At 48.6% G+C, this 24,251-nt stretch overlaps 1 protein-coding gene across 10 annotated transcripts in view; it reads left to right on the top strand.

The window, feature by feature from the left end:
• The window catches only part of RPH3A (rabphilin 3A), a 274,212-nt gene that overhangs the window by 224,115 nt on the left and 25,846 nt on the right, over positions 1-24,251 (top strand). For 9 of the 10 annotated variants that reach the window (XM_025889793.2, XM_025889792.2, XM_073881096.1 and 6 more), the window contains 7 exons: positions 11,077-11,206; positions 12,475-12,561; positions 13,096-13,261; positions 16,403-16,441; positions 16,549-16,701; positions 22,014-22,100; positions 23,809-23,871. In XM_025889793.2, coding sequence (XP_025745578.2) covers positions 11,077-11,206; positions 12,475-12,561; positions 13,096-13,261; positions 16,403-16,441; positions 16,549-16,701; positions 22,014-22,100; positions 23,809-23,871 — 725 coding nt within the window. The remainder of the gene's footprint in view (positions 1-11,076; positions 11,207-12,474; positions 12,562-13,095; positions 13,262-16,402; positions 16,442-16,548; positions 16,702-22,013; positions 22,101-23,808; positions 23,872-24,251) is intronic. The other variant, XM_073881088.1, reaches the window with a different exon arrangement.

Raw genomic sequence — 24,251 nt, 5'->3', positions numbered from 1 at the left:
TCCTGTCTGGCTGACCTTCAGAATTTTGCTTTTAATTCTTAGGTGTCTTTCCTGAAGGCTTGGCCCCAAATTCTTAGACTCTGAAGAACATGGAAATTTTAAAAGCTCAGGTGTGGAGGGGGACACTGTGGGACTGGAAGCTGGAGCCTGTTGGGTGCTGGTCTAATGGTTTCTTCCAGTTCTTGTTCGCCTGTTTGTACCTCCAAAGCTGTCAGTACTGGTCTGCCTGCTCCCAAGGCTCTGACAGATCTGGGGAAGAATCGCCCTCAGGCCTCCTAGGAGGCGCCTCCGTCCCTGGGGCACTTTGACTAGAGCTAGCCACCCCAGGAAACCCCAGGCAAGCGGCAGACAAGAGCTGCTTCTCTCCTGGAAGCCTTTTTGCTTCTGTCCTGTGGGGGCAGGGGGTGTGTCTAAACCTTGCCTCACCACTCAGTCCACAACCCAGCTCTGCTCTCTTCAGCATCCCTGGAGGGAGAGATGATGACCAGCAGGGAAACTCATTAAACAGCCTCCTGTTGCCCCCTTGTCCCTTACTGAGGTGCTAAGTGGGATAGTGGAGTTTATTTTTCATGCCCTGACTGCTCTTTGCAGGAAAGGGAATGAATTCCAGGGAGATTGCTTGAATTATGTGTTGCTGTATAACAACCACCCAAAACTTAGTGACTTAAAGCAACAGCAGTTCTGATTTTTCATGATCCTGTGGGTTGAGAATTCGGGCAGGGCTCTGCTGGGTTGGTTTTCTGCTCCATGTGGTGTGGGGTGGGGTCACTCGCTCAGCTGCATTCAGCTGGTGGCTGGGCTGCCCTGCAAGGGCCACAAAAGCTCAGCTCCCATGTCTGTGCTTCAGCACTCTCTTTGTGGCCCACCCTCTCCGTGGGATCTCTGCTTTTTCAGTAACCTGGCCTGAGCTTTTACATGGCAGCTGGATCCCAAGAGAGCAAAGATGGAAGTTGCCAGGATTCTTAGCAGCTGGGTCTGGAACTGGCAGGGCATCACCCCTCCACGTTCTCTTTGAGAGGGAAAATAGGTCCCTTCTCCTTATGGAAGAGCGACTTAGGCCCCCACGGAAGGAAGGCATTAATGGCGGCCATCTTTGGAGACTCTACCACCTTATGCAAAAAGGCGAGTTTAATATAAGGATGGGGAGATATCTCAAGGGACCCAAGGGCAGAAACACAGCCTGGCCTCAGGAAAGTTTTTCTTCACATCCGACATGTTAGAAAATATACCCGTGCCATACCTGCCTGGATTTTATAGCTCTTCCTAGTCCTAATTCCAGATTCCTAGGGAAAGAAGTCCGATTGGGCCAGCTCACCCTGAGCACTCCCCTCATCCAGTCAGCTGTGGCCAGGGGTGCCAGGCCACACCAGCGTGGCTGCCGAGTGTGAGAAGGACCTTTGTGAGTTGGACAGACACCCATAGGATGTCCACCGGACTTTTGAAGGTATTAACTCTGCAGTTAAACATTTGCCTAGGAAAATCTGTTTGTGGTTTTTGTTTTGTTTTTACCCACTGGTAGGTCCCTCTGTATCCTTATATTTCTTTCTGCCCAGAGCCTCTCAAAGGCTTAGCTCACATATCCTGCCTGTGCCACGGGATAGGTAGCTGGGTGGCTTCCATTTGAGGTCATTTTCCCTAAACAGATGGGCCCCAAAAAGTAATTAGGATTTGTCATTAACCTTGGTGTCCAGATGATGTGATGGAGGAGGAAGGCAGAGAGACACAAGGGGGCCTCTTGTTTGTTGACAGAATCCAACCTTCCCATCTCAGTTCCATCATCTCCTATGTTTTTGGCACAGAATTTTTCCAAAATGTGGACAGAGGGAGAATTGAGTAACAAGATGCATAACTTTGCTACATTGAATCAGGTTGACACACTGACAGTAAGCCAGATCATACTCTCCTCTTTCAAAAGGAAGACCACCCCCCACTGCTGCCTTCTTTTTTTTTTTTTTTAACCTGGAGTCCTAAGTGTTCTATAAATAGGATTCAGGGAGGTGTTTGTGCATGTGTCTTGTGTATTTTTTGAGAAGAAATATTAATAGATTTCACCAGACTTGGGGGGGGGGGCTCTGAACCCTCCTATGTTAAGAATCATTGAGTAGTAGTACCTCAGTGTCCCCAAGAATTGGATTTCTAATGTCCTTTCGCAATAATACTTTATGCAGCCTGTTTTTGTAAGATGAACATGGAAGTCTTCTCAATTCCTTAAGTAGCCCAGTGTCTGGGATAAAACAGAGAAGAGATGAATACATGTTGGAGGGATAATTTGTGCTGAATGAATCGTAAACCCTAAGCCTCTCATTGAATCACTTTGACCTCACTGCTTCCTAGACCTTATCTGTAAAAGGGGGAGTTGGACCATGGGGTCTCCAAGTCCCTCCAGCCCGGGGTTTTTCAGCCTTCATACTACATGCATTTGGGGACAGATCGTTCTTTGTGGTGTGTACTGTCCTGTGCATCGTAGGAGGTTTTTTTTTTTTTTTAGCAGCATTCCTGGCCTCCGCCCACTAGATGCCTCTAGTAAACCCCCATCCAGCTAAGACAACCCCAGATGCCTCCAGCCATTGCCACACGCGCCCTGCTGAGAACCGCTGTTCTAGTCCTGCTGTCTAGAAGGAAGAAACAGACTTGAGAAGTTTCCTGGTACCACGCTCAACTTCTAGGGAAATAAAGCAGTAGCGCCCTCTTACGAAGCTCCATGTACCCACACTGTGCTCGAAGCTTTATGTAGATTCCTTTATGTAATTTTCATAACAGCCCTATGCGCGAGACCACGTTATTATCATTCCCATTTTACATATGAGGAGCCCGAGGCACAGAGAGTTTAAGCAGCTTGCCCACGGTCACACGGTTAATAAGCGATAGAAGTGGGATTACAACCCCAGGCAGTCTGGCTCCCGGGCTAGAGTCTAACTCTGCTGTTCTGTAGAAAAGCAAGTATTTATTGCCAAGCACTATGGTAGGGACTTCCAAATATGTTATATCTCCTTTCATTTCCTTAATGTCCCCTCACTGAGAGACAGTCTGTTATCCCTGCCATACAGCCGAGAAAACCAAAGCTCAGTGAGGTTCAGACACTTGCCCAGGGGCACATAGCCTTTACATGGCCAAACCTGACTTTTGAACTTGAATCTGTCTCTCCACTGTATCCTATTGCCTTCTGGGGTGCAGGGAGGGAAGGAATTGACAGATGAGTTGAGGGATTTAAGTAAGTCAAGAATTGACAGGGTGTCTTGGATCTTCACTCAGGCTACCTGGTTCTGTCTCACACACTTCTTCCTTCAGTGGGGCAGTTCATGTCTCTCCACTGCAACAACCCTTGTTCCCTCCCCCACCTGGGGAGGGGATAGAAAGAGCTCCAGCCATAAGCACTACAGTGAAACAAAGACTTCTACAACATCTGGACAGCTAGACCTGGCCTCCAGGGTCATCTCTGCCCCTCACGGGCTCTGTGTGCCTCAGTTCCCCATCTGTTAAGTGGGGGTGAATCATGGAACTGCTCTCACAGGTTATAGATGGCCTAAGGAAAAGAATGCACGTGGGGCTCCTGGGTGGTGCAGTCAGTTTGGTGTCTGACTCTTGGTTTCAGCTTGGGGTTGTGATCTTGGGGTCATGGGCTTGAGCCCTGCGTCAGGCTTTGCACCTGGTGAGGAGTCTGCTTGGGACTTTCTGTCCCTCTCCCTCTGCCCCTCCACTGCCTCAAATAAATAAATAAATCTTAAAAAAAAAAAAGAAGGAAAAAGAAACAATGCATATGGAGTACTCAGCACAGCACCTGGTAACCCTGACTATTCCAGGCTTTATAGGGACCCAGCACCTTGCCTGGCATTGACTGACTACCTTAACTCCTCTGTACCCTCCAGCAGTCTTTCTCTCTTGGCTCCCTTGTCTCCAGCTCTGAGCCGAGGTGACCCCTTCCCTGAAGAGCTGAGGCCTGGGCAGGAATCCCATTCACCCATCCATCAAGGAGAGAAATTAGGATCCACAGCTTCCCAGGTGTCGACAGCAATAAACAACAGTGAGAGTTAATGAGTCTGAAATGCTCGCATCCTGCACGCCCGCCGAATGGCGCCGTGATAGAGCAGCTCAGGCATTTTAGGATAGGCTTCTGAGAGATCTTGGCCATGGAGCCTCGGGCCAGCCTTCGTCAGAGCAGCTGTGTCCCCATTCACAGCAGACGATCTAATACTGACTTAAGGAAACGCCAAGTTTAGGGTAATATTCCCCCCACTGGGCAGTTAGGGTGAGGGGGAAAGCAGCACGATCTGGAATTGGGGTGTGTGTGTGTGTGTGTGTGTGAGAGAGAGAGAGAGAGAGAGAGAGAGAGAGAGAGAAAACAGAGGGAGAGCCAGAGATCCAGAGAGACAACATGACATCCACTCTCCCACTTCGCGCTGTTTTTATGAATTGTGTGTAATCACCACCCACCGCTGCTCTGAAGGCAGCCCCTCCGGCCCCATCCCGTCAGTGGCACAGCCCCGGCTTTTTGCCATTTCCCTCATGGATTGAGGAATCGCCCGCAGAGCCATCATGCCTCCCAGGCAGGGCACCTCGGCTCTGCAGCACGTCACATTAAGCCTACTTCCCAGGGTAACTGTGCATCCATCAGCCTTCTCCCCAACATTCATTGAGACGCTGCTGCAATATGTAGTTGACAGCTCAGAAGCGGTTGCCTGAATGTTTCTGAGGCCAGTTTGCACTTTTTGAGGGAGCTGAGCTTTAGGAACAGGCGATGTCAGTCCTCGATGTGGTTTCTTTCCTTGTTTGCAGAAGGTAGCCAAATGGGGCTAGGCTTTCTGCGAGCCGTGCATGGGAAGGCGCGTTCCACATGTAGGTGTGATCCCACACGGGTGTGTGAGCGTGCACGGGTGTGCTCACAGGTGCGTGTGGACCTGTGCCTCTAGGGGTGTGCCCGTGGTGTTCACCTGGGTGGATACGTGCCATCCGTGTCCATTTCTAGTCATCGCAGCCCCTTCAAAGGCTTTTCAAAAGGCAGATTTCATGGGCAGATGATAGCATCCTGATAGAAAAAGTGTGAGTACAGGGAGTTATAAAAGCCACGGATATCCAGAAGAAATAATTAGCAGCAACCATTACTGAGTAGTTATCATGTTCCGGGCATTTTACACACGCTCTTATTTTATTTTTGCAACAACCCTAGGAGGTAAGGATTTTGTTTTCCCTAGTTTACAGATGAAAAACAGAGGCTCAGAAAAGTTAAGTAACTTTCTTGGGGTCCCAGAGCTAGGAAGTGGCAAAGCCAAATATGGACCCAGGCAAGCTCAGCCCAGAATTGGCACCCCAAGCCTTGCATCACTGCCTATTTCTAAATTCTGAAAGTGTGTGCATGCCTGTGTGTGTCTCTACCTGTGTGGAGGGAGTCTGCGTTTTCCTGGGGCTGAGCATGAGCACCGGGAGAAGGTGATTGGGATCCTGCAGAGTCCAAAGTTTGGCTTGTCTGTCATCCACAGCGAGGCGGAGAGATATTGCCCAAACCTTGCTCTGGAGAGCAGGGCAGAAGTCTGATTCAGACGTGAATCAGGGGGAAATAGGACCTGGGTGGCAGATGGAGCAGGAATGTGGGTGTGGTAGGCAGAATAACGCCCTCCCCTACCCCCCAAGACGTCCACATCTTAATCCCTGGAAACCTGAGGATCTGTTACCTTCCATGGCAAAAGGGACTTTGCATATGGGATTAAGTTAAGGATCTTAAGATGGGGTGGTTATCCAGTGGACCCAATGTAATCACATGGGTCCCTATAAGAGGGAGGCAGGAGGGTCAGAGTCACAGCAAGATTGGAAAATGCTGCACTGCTGGCTTTGAAGATGGAGGAAGGGTCATGAGCCAAGGACTACAGGCAGCTTCTAGAAACTGGGAAAGGCAAAGGAATGGATTTGCCCCTGGAGCCTCCAGAAAGAATACAGCCCTCCCAGCACCTTGACTTTAGCCCAGTGAAACCCGCGTCAGACATCTGGTCTCCAGTGGAACCCGTGTCAGACATCTGGTCTCCAGAACTGTTAAGGTAATAAAATATATGTTGTTTTAAGCTGTTAAGGTTGCAGTGATTTGTTACAGTAGCAACATGAAACTGATACATGGGGCAGCTTCCCGGAGCCTGCTATTGGGCAATGGGATTTCAAGGCCCTCCTGCTACTGTACTCTTAGCAGTACTGACTTAGACCCACTGGGGACAGTCCTGTAGTTTCCAGAGACCCAGTCCAGCTCCATGTGTAGACAAAGTCTGGGGACTTACCTGCTTCATTCTGCCTGGACCCACTGCAGCATCTGAAACTCTCGCTGCTCTGAGCATCTCAAGAGCTCCATTCTTATGTCCACGCGTTGTCTCAAAACGGGGGATGTGGAGCCTCCTCTACCTAAAGCCTCTTGATGCTATCCCATCAAGACCTGGAATGGAGTGGGCCCTGCCCACCCCTCCAGCCTCATCCCCCTCCACCCAGCGCATGAGCCATGCTGAGCATGTGTCAGGGCCTTTGCATATACTATTCCCTCTTCTTCCAAGTGCTTTTCCTCACCCTCTTTACTGGATCAGCTCCTCTTTATCCTCAGGGCTCAACTCACTGGGTGTTTCCTCAGAGGCCCCTTCTTGACGGTTTCTGTCCCTCTCTTCTGCATTCTCCTGGCTGCCTATACTTGTCGTTCAGGGAACTTACTATGAGCGTGATTATGATGATCTATGTGATGAATTCAGTAGTGCCCGAGCCCTCTCTGCAGTGCCAGCTTCACGAAGGCAGGGACTCGCCTGTTTTACTCCCTGTTGGGTCCTCATTGTCTACTTGGCACATGGCAAGTGCTCCATAAATATTTGAATGAAGGAGCAGCGCATCTGCTTCCATTTGGATAGCAAGGTCGGACCAAGTTGGGAATCCACTTCCCATCACCTCCAGGGGGGGTTGTCTCCTGGGGCCCAGAGGAGGAGATGTACCCTTTCTGGTGCCTCTGGGAGCATCCTGGGAAATAGGAGGTGTCACAGAGTGAACAGCAGCTCCCCTCCCCTTAAGTGCTCAGCCTGGTGATGGATGTGTTTCCTGGATGCAAGGCATGAGTGGTAGTCATAAAGTTAATCGGGCATGTAAAGACATAACTAGAGAGTGACAGGCACGTACGGTGTCCAGCTAATTGGGCTCTTAATGTGGACGCATTAGACTGGCAAACAAACCAGGCTGCCGATACAGAGAGGGCTTTCTCTTAGGCATGAAGGGACCTTCTATTTCAAGACACCAGGGGAAGTCTTGGTGTTTCAGCCTTAGGATCTGAGACTCCCTGACTGCTGCCTGTGGGAGGAAGCTTGAGCTGCAACTCATCTAACCCCTCACAGTAAAGTCTGGGAAAAGGGCCCCCAGAGAACAGAGGTTTTTCAAGCCTGTTTACTGGAGAGAAGATAGGATTCAAACCCATGTCTTTTAACCCTGCCTTACCTGCTCTCGATCTTCAAAAATGCACTTTCTCTTCTAATATAAAGGCAACACATGTTCGTGGTGGGAGGTTAAGGAAGCATAGGGGAGGCCACCTAATCGGGTGCTTGAGGAGGGAGGGAGACAGAGGCATTAAAGAAGGAAAATTTAAAAAAAGAAGGAAATAAATGTTACTTATAATCCCACCACCCAGTGATTCTCACTGTGAATATTTGGGTGTGTTTCCTTTCTAAATTTTTTTTTGTCTGGTACACGTCATGAAGAGCTGCAGATGAGCATGTTCCAAACCCCAATTCAGACCCTGACTACAGTTCTACATCCTGGGGTTTGGGGGGGGTCTTTTTCCCCCCTTTAACATAATAAGGAGAGCATTTTCCCATGCAGTTTGCCCTACCGCCCCCTTCCTTCCTTCAGCCCTTCCTGGAGCATGGCCAGGAATTCACCAGCATCAGGACCATTCAGGGGGCTGCTCCAAAATACAGATTCCCAGACCCTGCCGCGATCCCACAGGATCATTGTCTGCATGCCGAACACTCTCCCAGGGTGATCTAGAAGCACCGTGAATTTTGAGAACCGCCCCCCATGCAGTGGCTCCCCACAGGGCTGCATATTCTAATACTGCTCACAGGGCTTCAGCAGACCCATAGCTGACGAGGTTGAGAGTCGGGGCTCCGTGCCTCGGTATTCTTTCCAAAGGCTCCCTGAGTGATTGACATGCGCGGAGGGTTGCAGGCATCCTTCAGGATGCATAGAGTGTGCGCCTGCCAAGACTAGTAGGAACAAACATTCCTTCTGGGGTAAAGAAACGGAAATATTTTATCACCAGGATAAAGACCCATCTGTGATTTTGACTTAGCTTCCTGCAAAGTTTCATTTCTAAGTTTATGACCTTTGGCTGTGGCAGCTGTCTGTGTTGAGGTCCTAGCACAGGGAGCCGCAGAGAGGGTGTCCACACGAGCGGGCTGCAGGAAAGATCTTGGAGCAGCGACAAAGGTGCGCTCTTCCCAGCCCACGCGTGCTTCTATCCTTATTGGTCTCAGCCAAATTCACAAATAACAAGGGTCCCCAAGCTGAGACATCTGAATAATGATCTTAAATCTGTGGTTTTTCCGTGCCATTTGCTCTACCATAGGAGCTAATGAGACACTCCCCGTACAAGGCCTGTTAATGGGGCCTTTCGGCATTTAGGAGTGAACAGTGCAAGGAACAGGCATCTGGGGGCACCTGGGTGGCTCAGTTGTTAAGCGTCTGCCTTCGGCTCAGGTCATGATCCCAGGGTCCTGGGATCGAGCCCCACATCGGGCTCCCTGCTCTGCCAGAAGCCTGCTTCTTCCTCTCCTGCTCCCCCTGCTTGTGTTCCCTCTCTCACTCTGTCTCTCTCTGTCGAATAAATAAAATCTTAAAAAAAAAAAAAAAGGAACAGGCATCTGGGTGGAGGCTCAGAGTGTGGGTTTTGCAAGTGGTGAGTGAATCCATGGCCTTGATTTTCCACGAGGAGGCAGGAAAGCCTCCAAACCTCCTAAACAGAGTGCACTATAGTTTAAAATTGGGTCATCTGGCCTGGGCTGTCTTCCTGAGGCTTGACCCGAGGCGGGAAGCCAGGAGGGTTTCATGGAAAGCAAAGATGATTTCCTGACCCAGAGAACTAGATACTCGCCCTTGCTGAGCAGCCCCAGGCCAGCCTTTCACCCTCTCTGTGCTTTGGGACCTGCCCTGCTAGAGTGAGAGGAATAAAATCGAACCATTTCCTGGCTAGGGCGGTGGATGAAGGAAGAAATTGGTAGAAGAGGAAAGTGTGTACAATAGGAATGTCACCATGCATTTACCATCCCCTGCCTCCATCAGCTCGCCTCATTGTGTCATAATATTTTATAATTCTGTGGCATTGAAAGGCATCCTGAAGTTTACCTGCCCTGGACAACTTCAGGCCATTTCTTTAAACTGCGGCTTTCCAAAGGAGATCTAATTTAACAGCCTAAACAAACAAAAGTGATAAATGCAGACATGCTGTGGGTGAAGGAGGGTTTTCTGGACCCTCAGAATCACCCCCCACCCCACCACTACAGTGGGTGGCCCCTAAACTGGCTCTAAGGAAATCTGGGGTGCCATAAAGCACAGTTTGACAACCGCCGATTCAGCTTAACACCTTCTGCTTTACAGATGAGGAAATTGAAGCCCAGAGAGGCAAAATCCAGGGCCAAACTGCAGATTTCTCAACCCTACATTGAAGGTTTTTCAGGGAAGCAAAATGATGGGGCAACTGTTGGGTGTCTTGTCCCAAGCTTAGGGAAGTGAGAGACAGAGGGACAGAACCAGCCGGGGTAACGGGGTGTGTGTAACTTGGTGCTTACCAATAACTGAAGGTCTCCCTGGGTGTGGGGACTGCAGGGGTGGGGCGAGCAGAGTGGAGATCAAACAGTTCAAGAAGATCCCCATGGCTCTGCCCAGCACAGAGCAGGAGGGTGGAATTACAGGTAAGAACAGGGACTCAGGACAGACTGTGCCTGGGTCTGGATCCCAGCTTTCTCCACCTCCCTGCTGCGTGACTTGCGTAAATCACAGCCTCTCTGTGCCTCAGTTTTCCCACTTGGAAAATGGGCACAAGAATAGTTCTCAGCGTATTGTGCTGCTGGAAGGACTCATTAAGAAGATCAAGGTGAAGTGCCTAGCTCTGCGCCTGGCACATGGTAAGCGCTCGGTAAACACCAGCAACTGTTACGCTAGGTGTTCTGAGACCGTGGACTGGGGCTTGCGCCTGGTGACTGCCCCCCACCCATCATCCTATAAAAACAGTTTCTAGGGAGAACCCAAGGAGGGAGAGGGAGGGAAGAGGAGGTGGAGGAGGAAGGAGAGGGCCGCCTCTGGCTCTGCGCATCCTGCCTCCCAAAGCAGTTCTGGCCGATCTGGGTCACAGGGAGGCTCTGGAGCCTGCAGGCTGCTCTTGGCTCACCCTGGGGCAGAACGGCTCTCCTGCGAATGAAGCACAAAGGGAGAAGTTGCTCTTTATAACGTTGTGAGTCAGAGCACTTTGTGGGGATGGCAGGAGCGAGGAGGGCCTGTGGGGTGAGTCCGTATCAGGTGGCTGCCAGGCAGGGCTGCCAGCGACCTTCTAGAGCCTGTGATCCCCGGATTGCGTCCCAGCGGTTCTCATGCCCATGGTGCCCGAAGCTGGAACCCGACCCGTGGAGGGGACGGAGCGGGGGGGGGGGGCAGGGTCCAGCTCCATCCTGAGAATGGGAGCAGGTGTGCTAGGGATGGGGCTGGAGAAGAGCCAAGTTGAAGAGCAGCTGCAAGTAAACTTTGAGAAGCCCACAAAGACATCCAAGGGAAGACGTCAGGTAGACAATTAGGTAAACAGAGATCATGGGAGATAGAAAGTCTAGAGAAGGTGCTTAGTCTGTGGTCAGCCCGCGGTCAGTAGAAGAGGTGGGAGATATGGGACTTGGGTCTGCGGTGGTCTGAAAATGTATCAGAATTTCCTCTACACGTGCCTTTTTCTGGGGAAGGGTCCAGCAGTTATCATCAGACACTCAGGAGCCCACGACTCAGAGAAGGGTTAAGACCATCAGCCTGATACTGTGGGAGTTGCTGGTGGTCCCTGGTCCTATAAGGCCCTCATGACTCTGTCTCTGCTTCCAGGCGCCTGGTGGACCGTCTGGAGAACATGAGGAAGAACGTGGCCGGGGACGGGGTGAACCGCTGCATCCTGTGTGGAGAACAGCTGGGGATGCTGGGCTCCACCTGTGTGGTGTGTGAGGACTGTAAGAAGGTACTGTCAGCCTCCTCTTCCCTGCTTCCCTGCTCTTCTCATGCACAGGGCTAGGCCTGGGCTCAAGCCAGCCCTTGGGGCCCTGGGTCTTGGGGATGGAGCTTGGATCCTGAAGGGTAGTTGCCAGCATATGATTCCTTTGGGGGTGCTCCCATGCCCAACTATCTATCTAGGCAACCCTGATTCTGGTTCCTCTCCTGGAAGATGCTCTGACTCTTCTGCCCCTTGGAGCTCAGCTCAATCTAGGGTGAACTTGGGAGCCTGAGGTAGGACTTGAGCTATGATTGAGCCTCCAAGTATCCTGGTTGTGGCTTAGCAAGTTATGTGTCAGGCTCAAGAGCATGCCAGGCAGGTGTCTACACCTGTGTGTACATGGAAGGTTTACTGAGCATCCTCTTACCCTGGCTTAGAAAGCCCCTCTCCAGCCAAGTTAGAGCCATTGAGCTTCTTGAGCATTCATTCTTGAAGGCGAGTCTCCCTGTGCTCCCTCCACCCTGCACCTTCCCCTCAAGCTGTCGGCACTTGACGATTCCAGGACACGGATACAACTGCCCTTGGGTCTGCCCAATTCCCAGGAAAGGAATTCAGGGGAACACCTGAGCTGGAGACATCCATAATGTCACTTGGCATCTCCTGCTTGGAATCCCCCTTAACATTTAGAATGCAATTTTGGGGGAAATTTATCTAGGCTAAAACACTTAATCTGCTGCAGTCAACCAGATAGTGAAAATTTCGTGACCTGTTGGGTTTTCCTTTTTGTCTTGACTACCAGGCAACTCAGCCAAAAGTATAACATTCTAACCATCACACAGTCATAGCTTTTATACGGGTAACTTTCTTCTCCTTGGAGAGCTGAACCTGCAGCAGCCATAGGCTAGGTTAGGTCAGATTCATGCGGGAAAGAAAGAAGAAATAATAAACAAATAAATATGTGACCTCTCCTCTTGAAAACTCATGTCAGCGATCTCCCCTGTGTGGACACTGAAAACTCAGACCCCACAGGGACTCTTGGAGAACTCAGGAGAATTCACTCATCCAGTGCCGGGGAGTGACTCCAGTTGTTGTTATTGGAAATGAAGACTCAGATTGGAACTTTAATCCTAACTGGCCTTGGTCATGGGAGGGAGGTGAGAAAGAGTTCAAGCTCTTTACATCCACCAAGAGAGAATAGGGCTCAGTTGCCACCCTTCCCACCCCCTTCGCCCTGATCACTGGCAGCTCAGAGCCTGGCATATCTGAGTGTGCCCTGGGCTATATTTTGTCCCCAGAATGTCTGCACCAAGTGTGGGGTGGAAACCTCCAGTAACCGCCCGCATCCCGTGTGGCTCTGCAAAATCTGCATCGAGCAGAGAGAGGTGAGTCGATTGGTCCCATCTGGCTTTTGGGACACCCTTCCTTGTTTGGGGCACCCTTCCTCACTGTAACCAGGGAAACTGGGTGGCAGTCGAGGGCCGGGGAACCTGGCTAGGTATATGTCCTAAGGGATTGGTAAAAAGGAGCCAGCTCAGCGGTGAACACTGGTAGAACAGTCCATGACGTTTGAAAGAATTTCTGTTCTCCTGCTTCCGTGACTCTTCTCTTCCTCGAAGTAGGGAGCGCGCCATATTTAAGAGGTGGAAGACTTGGAGTCCACTTACTCTACTTTCACTCTCTCGCTGGGTAACCTCATACCAGTTCATCACCTTTCTGATATTCAACTTTCTCCATCAAGAAAATGGGTCTACTCAGGCCCTGCCTACTGAGTGTTTGGGGATAGTGTGTGAGTCAAGTAGGAATTGTGGCAGGCTCTGTACTGTGGGCAGGGAGCAAAGTTAAAAAATGGCACTTGTGAAGGCAGGACTCTTAGTGACTGGCTGCCGTGCCTTCATCCTCTCCCTCTCTTCCCCTAGGTGTGGAAGCGTTCTGGAGCGTGGTTCTTCAAGGGCTTCCCCAAACAGGTCCTCCCACAGCCTATGCCTATAAGGAAGACCAAGCCCCAGCAGCCTGTCAGTGAGCCTGCTGCCTCTGAGCAGGTCGCGCCCGAGCCCAAGCATGCTGCCCGGGCTCCAACCCGAGGTACAAGAAAACACCTTCTCCTTTTAGGACCAAGGACAGATCTTGGCTAACTGGTCTACACGGAGGATGTCCTGACATGATATCTTGTGTTTCTACCCAGCTGGTGAACAGCCCGCCTCTGGGCTTGGGTTTAAGAACCCTACCTCCTCTGCACAGCTCACCATGAACCCTTACCAAGAGGGTAGCACAGGAAACCAGTATGGAGCTTCCTCAAAAAGTTAAAAATAGGGCTACCCTACAATCCAGCAGTCGCACTACTGGGTATTTACCCAAAGAATACAAAAACCCTAATTCAGAGGAGTACATGCACCCCTATGTTTATAGCAGCATTATTTACAATAGCCAAGGTATGGCAGCAGCCTGTGTCCACCAATCGATGAATGAATAAAGAAGACATGGTAGATATAAATATAGATATACACACAATGGAATATTATTCAGCCATAAAAAAAGAATGACATCTTGCCATTTACAACAACATGGATGGAGCTAGAGAGTATAATGCTAAGTCAGTCAGAGAAAGACAAATACCATATGATTTCACTCGTACGTGGAATTTAAGAAACAATAAATTAGCAAAGGGAGAGAGGGAGAGAAACCAAGATACAATCTTTGAACCGTAGAGAACACACTGATGGTTACCAGAGGGGAGGAGTGGGGGGAATGGATGAACTAGGTGATGGGGATGAAGGAGGGCACTTGTCATGATGAGCACAGGGTGTTGTATGGAAGTGTTGAGTCACTATATTGTACATCTGGAGTGAATATAACACTTCACAGTATAGTGTAATACGGTAACACTATTGTATCACGTAGTGTAATACGGTAACACTATTGTATCACGTAGTGTAATATGGTAACACTATTGTATAATGGTAGAATTAAAATAAAAACTTCTAAAAAAAGAGAGGGTAGCACAGGAAACTCTCCAGCAATGCCGGGCTGCCAAAAGCTTTTGTTGTCATCCCTGATGGAGTATTTAGAGGTACAAGAGGTGGAAATTAAAGTTAGAAACTGAGAGACTCCTGTCACCGCAATACACACCGGGGCCTGAGGGGGACTTGCTGGGAAGGCCTTCCTTGTCCCTGCAACTTCTATCAACCATCTCCTGTATCTGAAATGGTACTACTTAAGAGTGAAAGATGAGTAGAAGGGAAATTACCAAAAGAAAATTACCACGGCTATGGATATTATCACTCTTATCCAAGTATTACTATTAATTAAGTAAAATGATGATAAAAGGGAGAGGCAAAAAAGTAAAAAGAAGAAAAAAAGCAACTACAGTGCAAACATATTTTAATTGGTGAGACCAATAGGACTGACCTCAGAAGAGGCCCTTGTCATGATCTCAGTTGACACTAAGTGATAAAATCTGGCCTGAACGTCAGTTCTGGAGTTGAGTGCAGGCAATGCTTCTGAAAGGTAAGTTGTCGCTGAAGGTCTGAAAGGTCGAAATGTCCAACTTTGTCTCCCGTAAGATGACTTCTAAAGGTGCGCAGTCCGGTGCCTGGCACTGAAGAGGCATCCACCAAATGCTTTCTTCCTGACATGGCCCAAGCAACGTCTATTCCTTGCAGAGAATTACCGAGTTTTCAATATACACCGTGTCCCCAAGGAGCCCCCACTGTCACCGCCAGAACATCCTTCTTCCTGGTTAGGCTTTCCCTCCTGTAGCCTGAGAAGACTGCACAGCTTCACCATCAAGATCTAGGACATCTGAGACCGAGAGAACCTGAACCTCAGTTCCAGCTCTGCACGTCGCCTAGCCCTCTGAGACTCTTTCCTCATCTGTGAAATGGGGTTAATAACTCGCTGGGTTATTTTAAAGATTAAATGAGATGCTAGATGGGAGGTGCTTTGCAGAATGTAGCACTTAGTAAATATTGACCAATATTATATAATGTTAAAGACACAGACACACACAGAAATAATATGAACTAGCTTATCAGATAACTTTGGACAAAGCAAATAACCCCAAAACTATGCTTGATATAACACCCATTCATATCACTAGAAAGAAGTAACGTCACCAGCATTGCATAGTGACAGATGAAAAATTATTGGTAGAAAAATTATTGGTTATTCCAGTACTGGTGAAGGTGGGGGAAATGGATACTTTACAAACTGTTGGTAGGACTATAAATCACCTCCAGGCTTTTGGAAAGTGTTATGGCAGAATTTAATAAAATTTGAAGTATACGTGCCATTTGATCTGGCAGTCCCTCTCTGGGAATATATCTAACAGCAATAAAAGAACCAATATAAATAGATATATGTGTAAGTATATTTATTGTATCATTATTTATGGTAGCAAAACCCCTGGAAACCCCTAAATGTTCATTGATGGGATTGTTTAATGGATTGTGGTATAGCCACACCATGCTGTATTAGGCATCTTTTAAAATTGAACGATGGAAATGTATATTAGAGATTTGGAGTTATGCCCATGATAGAAGCTTTCGATATTCTTTTAACAAACCCTTACTGAACACCCAGCGAGTTCCAGACTCTGTTCTGTGCCCTAGGAATACAGTGTTAAGTGGAACAGACAAAATCCTTGCCCTCACACAGCTAAAATTGTCCTGGGGAGAACAGATACTCGACGAACAAGGACGGGCAAATACCATGTAATGCCAGATAGTGATGGTGTCCAGAGGACAGATGAAGCGGGTAAAGGGGACAGATGTGCCAGGAGGCTCCATGTTGGACAGAATGGTCACAGAAGGGCTGTCTGAGGAGCTAGTATTTGGGGGGAAGGGTGGAGAGGGCTCATGGAACATTTGGGAATGTCACGTGCAAAAGGACTTGAGGTTGGAGCATGCCTGGTGAGTCCTAGCAAGTGAACAGAGAACATTCTAGAACAGTTTGTACGATCATTGGCTAATAATCCCAATTTGTTCTTTTTAAAGGCTTGTGCATGCTCACACATGCTCGTGCACACAAAGGAAATCATGTGAAATAGTAAATGGGAGCTACCTCACAGGGGATGTTGGGAGAGGAGACTTCCACTTCATTTTGTAAAAGTTCTTAAGAGTGGCACTGGGCCCCTTTGTGTGTTCCTTAGGCAAGGGTTCTCCAGAAACCGTAAAACAAGGACTCCCCATCATTTCTCTCTCTCTCTCTCTCTCTCTCTCTCTCCAGGTGACACTGAAGACAGGAGGGGCCCAGGTCAGAAGACAGGTGGGTTCCGCTGACTCAGTCTTCTATTTTGGGACAGGAGCCCTTCTAACCTTCTATCCCATGCCTCTGATGCCCTTTCTCCATTTAACACGTGCTTTTCTCTCCAGGTCCTGAACCGGCCTCTGCTCCCGGGCGAGGAAGCTATGGGCCTCCCGTGCGCAGGGCCTCTGAGGCACGCATGAGCTCATCCAGCCGGGACTCAGAGAGCTGGGACCACGGCCATGGTGGGGCTGCCGGTGACTCCACCCGGAGCCCAGCAGGTAGGAAACATGGGCAAATCCAGACAGGCTTCCTGGCTGAGGAGAATCCAAAGGATTGGGGGTGACAATGTTTTAATCCATGTATTCATTCAGTACTTATTGAGCATCTGTTGCATGCCACGTTCCGTTCTAGATGTTGGTTCTAGTCTATGGTAGAGGAAAGACAACTCAGAAACAATTCTGACTCTAGACATCCGTATGTTTGGTTATACCCATTTCCTGCTCTAATGCCAAATGTCAGGAAAACGTAGGGGTTTTTGCCTTCCTCCCTGGAAGCCCTGAGGAAAATGCAACGTGCCTTTGAGCAAAGTCGGGACACTTCCCTCTCACAGACCCACCCAAGTTCTTTCTTCCCTTGGCCAGTGGCCTCTGCTGTCCGTGAGGATGGGGTGGTTCAGCATAGCCAGGATGTCACTCATAGCTGCTCTTGGCTCACTGGTGCCCAGCACCTCTGGCTGCACTCATGGGGGATTTATTTGCCAAGAGTGCCCACCGTGGGAGTCCTTGATTCCTGGACTTTGGGAAAAATGTCTACTGGATGGGAGAGATCAAAGCTCCCTACCTCCTGTGTGAGCCCTCAGAGCCACTTCATTTCCTTTTTAACAAGGGGATGAGACTGGGTCCAAAGTTAGATGGGCTGAATATTCAGGCCCCATGATGACCTCTGGCTTCTCTTCTTCAGTAGTGTGTCTGTGGCTTAGGCCCATAGTCCCTCTTCTTGGCCAGAGAGCTGGGTCCATACCTTGTGCTAAATCCACCGTGCATACCCCCTAATGAACCTGTGATTCAGATTCATAGAGAAAGAAGAATTTCTCAGCTCTGCAACATCATATGGAATATTTGTTGTGTACTTACTATGTGCCAGATGCTGGCCCCAGCTCTTCACGTAGAACATCTCATTTAATCCTTGTCACAACCCCAAGCCCTGTTATGAAGACATCTACTCTTCCCATTTTACACATGGAGAAACTGAGCTCAGAGAAGTGATGCCACTTGCCCTAGGTCACACAGCTGATCATTGGTTCAAATGGAAATTAAACCTATGTCTGTCCAACATCAAAGCTTGTGCTTGTTTTTCTCTTCCAGAGGTGAAGTTTTTATTGACAGTGCTTTTTTAAAACATCTTTTTAAATGGTGGTAAAATATACTTAATATTAAATTTACCATTTTAACTATTTTTGAGTCTAGAGTTCAGTGGCCTTAAGTGCATTCACACTGTCATGCAACCATCACCACTAACCATCAGCAAAGCCATTTCATCCCAAACTGAAACTTTTACCCATTAAACAACAATTCTGCATTCCATTTCCCCCTCCCCAGCCCCTGGTAACCACTAACCACTAAGGATTTGCTTATTTTTGACATCTCATATAAATGGAATTACACAATATGTGGCCTTTTGTGACTGGCTTCTTTCACTGAGCATCCTGTGTTCAAGGTTCATTCATGTTATGACTTGTATCAGAACCCTGAATTCCTTTTTAAGGCTGAAAAATATCCCCTTGCATGGATAGACATTTTATTTATCCATTCATCTGTTGATGGACCTTTGGGTTGTTTCCACTTTTTGGCTGTTGTGAATAATGAACGTTGGTGTGCAAATATCCCTTTGAGTCCCTGCTCTTAATTTGGGGAGGGTCTATACCTAGAAGTGGAATAGCTGGATCATATGGTAATTCTATGCTTAAGTTTTTTAGGAACCACCCATCGTGGGTTCTACAGCAGCTTCACAAGTTTACATTCTCACCAGAAATACACAAGGGTTCCAGTTTCTCCACATCTTCACCAACATTTGTATTGTGTGTGTGTGTGTGTGTGTGTGCGTGCGTGCGTGCGTGTCCATCCTAATGCATGTGAACTGGTATCTCATGTTTCTGATTTCCATTTCCTTGATGGTTAGTGATGTTGAGCATCTTTTCATGTGCTCATTGGCCATTCGTATATTTTCTTTGGAGAAATGTCTATTCAAGTCCTTTGCCCATTTTTTAATTGGGATGTTTGTTTTATTATTGTTGAGTTACAGGAGTTCCTTATATATTCTGGATATTAATCCCTTTCCAGATCTATGATTTGTCAATACTTTCTCCCATTCTGTGGGTTGCCCTTTCACCCCATTGATAGTGTCCTTTGATGCACAAAAGTTTTTAATTTTGACGAGTCAAATTTTTCTTTCTTTTGTTTTCTGTGCTTTGGGTGTCATATTCAGGTACACCAAAGATTTATTTATTTATTTATTTGAGAGAGAGAGTGTGCAGTGGGGAGAGGCAGAGGGAGAGAGAGAATCTCAGTCTCATGACCCTGAGATCATGACCTGAGCCAAAACCAAGAGTCAGATGCTCAACCAAATTAGCACCCCCTCTTTGATCCATTTTTAGTTGACTTTTGTATATGAAGCCTGTGCTTTTAAGCCTCTGTATTATTTTGCCTCTTGAGGGAAAAGACAGTCACACAACATTCCTGAGCCAAATTTGACCCCCTGTCCCTGGAGAGTCAGTGTAAATGTTATCGCCATCTATGAAGCTTCTAGCATCCACCTGCTCCACCTTGAGCTAATTGCTCCCTCCTCTGAGTTCCCAGAGTATTGACACCCAGCTCTAATTAGTGCTTGTCACTGTCTAAAGCATATTAAAGCCAGAATTTCTTTCCCTGAGAGAACAGTAGAAGACAGGGGATGAGCAGATCCATGTACCTTAGGTGTGTGTTAAACGCACTTGTTCTCTGCCCCATTCCAGACCTGTTAAATCAGAATTTCTGGGGTCAGGACCCAGACTCTGCACTTTTTAAGCAAATTCTTCAGGTGATTTCTGTGAATGCCGAAGTTTGAGAATCATTGCTCAAGAGCCTGAAAAGTTAGATAAGTGAGTTTAGATGTTTTCCTGAAGGTGCTCGGGAGCCACAGAAGAACATTGAGCAGAGGAAGGGCCAGCATCTTGTATTTTTATATCATTCACACATCACACAGGTATGGCAAGTCAGATCCTATCTGGTGGCACTGAGGTTACTCAGAGGGGTCTGGTGCTCCAAAACACAGACATGTCTGTGCTAACCTCTTTGTGCCATTTGCAGAAGGGCTGATTGCAACCCTTCCTGATCTGCTGGAGCCCAGATGCCCTTGCTGTATAGGAAAAGGCTCAGTCGTTGCCAGCAGCCCTCAGTCATGAGCCAGACTAAGCCCCAGAGGGAATTCCAGCAGGAGGGCTGAGGATGACTTGCAACTCAGGTCCCGGACCCTCGACAAGAATCAAGTCAGCCCTGTGTTTCCCATTCAGTAATCCTGACACCTCCCAGTGCCCCATTCTCCGCAGATCTAGGATGTGGAGTTAGTGCTGTGGAATAAACCAAAATCATCCCAACTTTTCTTTAGGCTACAGAGGTCGTCTGGGCATCAATATCCCTTTCATGTTGGTATACCCAAACTCCAAGTCCAAAGGCCACCTGCACCAGGAAGCTGTTCCCATCCCCCTAGTCAAATGTCGCCTGTTGCCTCCATCCCCAGTGATGTTACTTATTTACCTCTATGGCCATTTCAGTTCAGTGTCAAGGGCACAAACACCAGAACAAAGACTGTGTGGGGTCAGATCTCAGCTCTACCACCTACCAGCTGTGCATTCCCATTTTACAGATCAAGACACCAGGCTTTCAATTACTGTAAAATGGAAAGAATGACAGTAATCAGTCTTAGCTTATGGGGCCGCTCTAAAGGATTAAGTGAACTGAAACCTCACAGTAGTACTTGTAAAGATCTTGGAGCAGAGCCTGACATGCTGTGGGGGCCCAGTGTGCACGATTATTCACTTTCTACCTCCTGGGGCAGGTATAACATAATAGCTAAGGGCAGGGATTTTGGAGTCAGACAAACCTGGTCGGAGGTCCTAGCCGCTTCTGAGCTACGTGACTCTGGGCACACTTAACTGCCATTTTCTCTGTTGTAAATGGGGACTGTAATACCACACATGACGTCAAGTTGTGAGGGTTCCGGGAGGTGATGCTCATGGCCTGGCACATCTGAAGCACTTAGTGGATGTTGACCATTAGCGCTGTTTTATAAACTCATTATCTCAGTGTCTATCTCCTTCCTCTGACTGGGCCATGCACTCCTGGAGGAATTAAGATGGTTTTTGTCCATCTTTGCCTAGGGATTGGCACTTGGCAGACATTCCATGAACACTTGTTGAATGAGTGAGTGAGTGAGTAAGTGAGTGAGTGAGTGAATGAATGAGTGAATGAATGAACAAAGACCCAAATGAACAAACCACAGTGCTACTGCAGGATCCGTAGGGCTTGGTAGGCTCCCAGCCAGAGGTGGCAAAGCATCTTCTGTCATTGGCATTTAAGCATCTCTCCAAGGACAAAGAGCTAAATTCAGGAAAGGTGGGATCCAGCCCAGTGAAATGAGAGATGACGGAGCTTTTTTCCAGGAATATCATACCTTCTGGATGCCAGGAACTGCTGTGTACATTATCCCCTCTGATGCCCCAGTAGCTGTGCAGGAGACCATAGCACTTGATGGTCTCAGGCAGACTCTGGAGACAAAATGCCTGAATTCAAACCTTGGTTCTGCCACTAACCAGTAAGGAGACATTAAGTGAGCTCCTTAGCCCTCTGTGTCCAGCTTCTCCATTTGTAAAATGGAGATAATACAGCACCCAGTTCATGGGGTATAGAGATTAAGTAAGTTCTTCTATGTAAAGTCCCTGAAACACAGAACATGGTAAGCATGAAATAAATGTTAATTCATTATTATCCAGTAGATAGAGCTGTTGCCTCCATGAGACATCTGAAGTTCAGAGAGGGTGAATGGCCAGCCCAAAGTCACACAGCTTATACAAGAAGCTGGAGGCAGAGCTAGGTCCATGTGAAGATAGAGACCAGATTCAATAATAATACTTAGTGTTTACTCCATGCCAGGTGCTGTTCTGAGCCCTTTGCTTGTATTGTATCATAACATCTCTACTGCAACCCTAGGAGGTAGATACTGTTATCCCCATTTCGCAGATGAGGAGACTGAGGCCCAGAGAGGCCAGGTCATTTGCCCAAGGTCACACAGATGGAGGCAACACCCTGAAACCTTTACTTTTCGACCCCCATGTCGCTGCTGTGACCTGCACAGGGGATCTGAGTGTTGCACAGAGAGAAGGCACAGAAGGGAGGAGAGGATCTAGAGATGCTGAGGGTGTCGGGGTCCCGCACTCAGTTCAAACCCAGAAGGCATTGCCTCGGGCCAGCTCGCCAGTTCCAGGCCCCCTCCTGCTGCCACTCTGTGTGCGCGTGCGCAGAACAGGACCGGCGCTTTCCTTTCCTTTCCCCGGCAGGTTTGCGACGGGCCAACTCCGTGCAGGCCTCCAGACCCGCTCCCGCCTCCGCGCTGAGCCCAGCGCCGCCTCAGCCTGGGCAGCCAGGTATCTGCCGCCCGCCCACCCAGACTGCCACTCAGCTGGGACCCCGGTGCCTCCTGTCCTTGCTTGCAGAGCCCGCCGGGCTTTCTGCAAAGCCACAGCCACCACCAAACCCTCAACTCTGCGAAGACCCTGAGAATGAGTAATCCTCCGGGTGGGGAAGCCGGGCACAAGTGAGCCGTGAGTCCCAGACCCGCGTTGACAGGGCTTTTTCTTTCCCCACTGCCCCGCCTCAGGCACTGTCACTCCCTTTCACAGTCCTTACCTCATGCACCTGCCGCCTGCTCTCTTCTTCACATCTTTCTTCAAATGGATTCACTTGAAAAACGCAACCGAGAGAACTTGCTATCACAGACTCTCTGTCACGGAAGTGCTGGGGACAAATGCTCCCAGAACAGCAGTGTGAGAGTCAGGAAGAAATGGTGACCAAAGAGATGGTAATATGGGAAAATCTATACAAACATGGATTGCATAAAACAATAGAAATAATGCCTAATCGGTGCAGTTAACATTGTGTTATTTTAAGAGAAACCTTATATATATATATAATAATGGCATAAATGAGAAACTGGTATTCCGTGCCGTAAAGACACCCAGCAGTTTGCTAGGGCTATCCTAACAAAATACCACACACCAAGTGGCCTAAAAGTACAGATATTTATAGTCTCACAGTTCTGAAGGCCAAAAGTCTGAAATCAAGGTGCTGGCAGGGGTGGCTCCTCCTGAAGGCTGTCAGGGAGAATCCGCTCCGTGCCTCTCTCCTAGCTTCTGGTGGCCCACACCTTCCTTGGCCGGTTGGTGGCATTCTCCCTGTGCCTTCACATCATCTTCCTTCTATGTACATCTCTGTGTCCAAATTTCTCCTTTTCTGTAAGGCCATAGTCGTATGACCTCATCTCTACTTGAACATCTGCAAACACCCTCTTTCCAAACAAGGCTACATTCACAGGGACTGGGGGGTTAGAACTTCAGCATCCTTTGGGGAATACAATTCAACCCATTGCAGGGGGTAATTATAAAAAAGTAATGCAATGAAAATAAAGCCATGCAGTGAGAGTCTCAGTATGCTGGCCTGTTGAAGGTTCTGAGCCCGAGGCCTGTTCTTTTCTGCTCAAAAGGGAAATTCACAAAAGTTAGAGAGGTGTTAGAGACGAAGTAACACCTAAATGCGACATTTCCATGATGGAGTCGGTATTGATAATACCGAGGCAGGCAGTGGAAACTGCAATGACTTTCTTGCTGTGTGGTTGAGTGTTATTCCAAGCCCCCTCCCTGTGGCTCTCTTCTGCATCCCATACTTTGGGAAATGTAGTTGTAAGGAATCCACTGGACCAGGAATGACCACCATAGCGATGGTGGGCTCAAGGCATAAATCTGCCTGTCACCTCACAAACAATTCTTACTCCATTCGTTCATCAACTTCTTAATAACTGGTGAAATGCAAAGAACAGGTACAGCCATCCCCATTTCACAGAAGAGGAAGCTGAGGCCCAGGAAGGAAGCACTGGGGCTTGAACCCAGGTCTTTCTGACCTCAGAGTCTCCCACTGGGACCATTCCTGCATCCCTGGGTACCTCGGTCCATCACCTGCTGCCCCCAGGCCTGTGTCCACACTCCTGAAATGAAGGCAGGGGAGGGGAGGGGGAGACAGGGAAGAACACCCAAATGATGCCACCTTCTCTGCTCCGTCCCTTTCTCTTTCCCCATTCAGGGCCTCCAGGAGGCAGCAAACCCAGCCCTGGGCCAGCAGGACGCTTTCCAGATCAGAGACCAGGCAAGTGTTCCTTTCTTCCCATACCTGTCCAGTGGCCACCCCTCTTCCTGTGGGAGAGCAGGAGCTGCTAGATCTTTGCCCCCTCTGCTCTCAGAGACCCATCTGATGAGCTCTAAGGGGACTCCCTAATTCCAAAACTCTCAAGAGTCCTCACTAAGATTAGATAGAAAAAGACAGCACATGCAGTGGTTAAGAGCACAGACTGCCGGAGTTCAAATCTGGGCTCCTTTACTTCCCAGCTGTCAAGTCACTTAACTTCCCTGAGCCCGTTTCCTTATCTCTAAAATGGGAATAACCTCACAGAATTGATGGGAGGATTAAACAAACTAAGGCATATAAAACCTTAGCACATGACCTGGAATGGATTAAGATCATGCTAA

This window comes from Callorhinus ursinus, unplaced genomic scaffold (genome assembly GCF_003265705.2).
Source record: "Callorhinus ursinus isolate GAN/ISIS: 27379988/994484 unplaced genomic scaffold, GSC_fseal_2.0 scaffold41, whole genome shotgun sequence".
Lineage (NCBI taxonomy): Eukaryota > Metazoa > Chordata > Mammalia > Carnivora > Otariidae > Callorhinus > Callorhinus ursinus.
The sequence above is the reverse complement of the archived record's forward strand: the minus strand, read 5'-3'. Positions and strand labels throughout refer to the sequence as shown.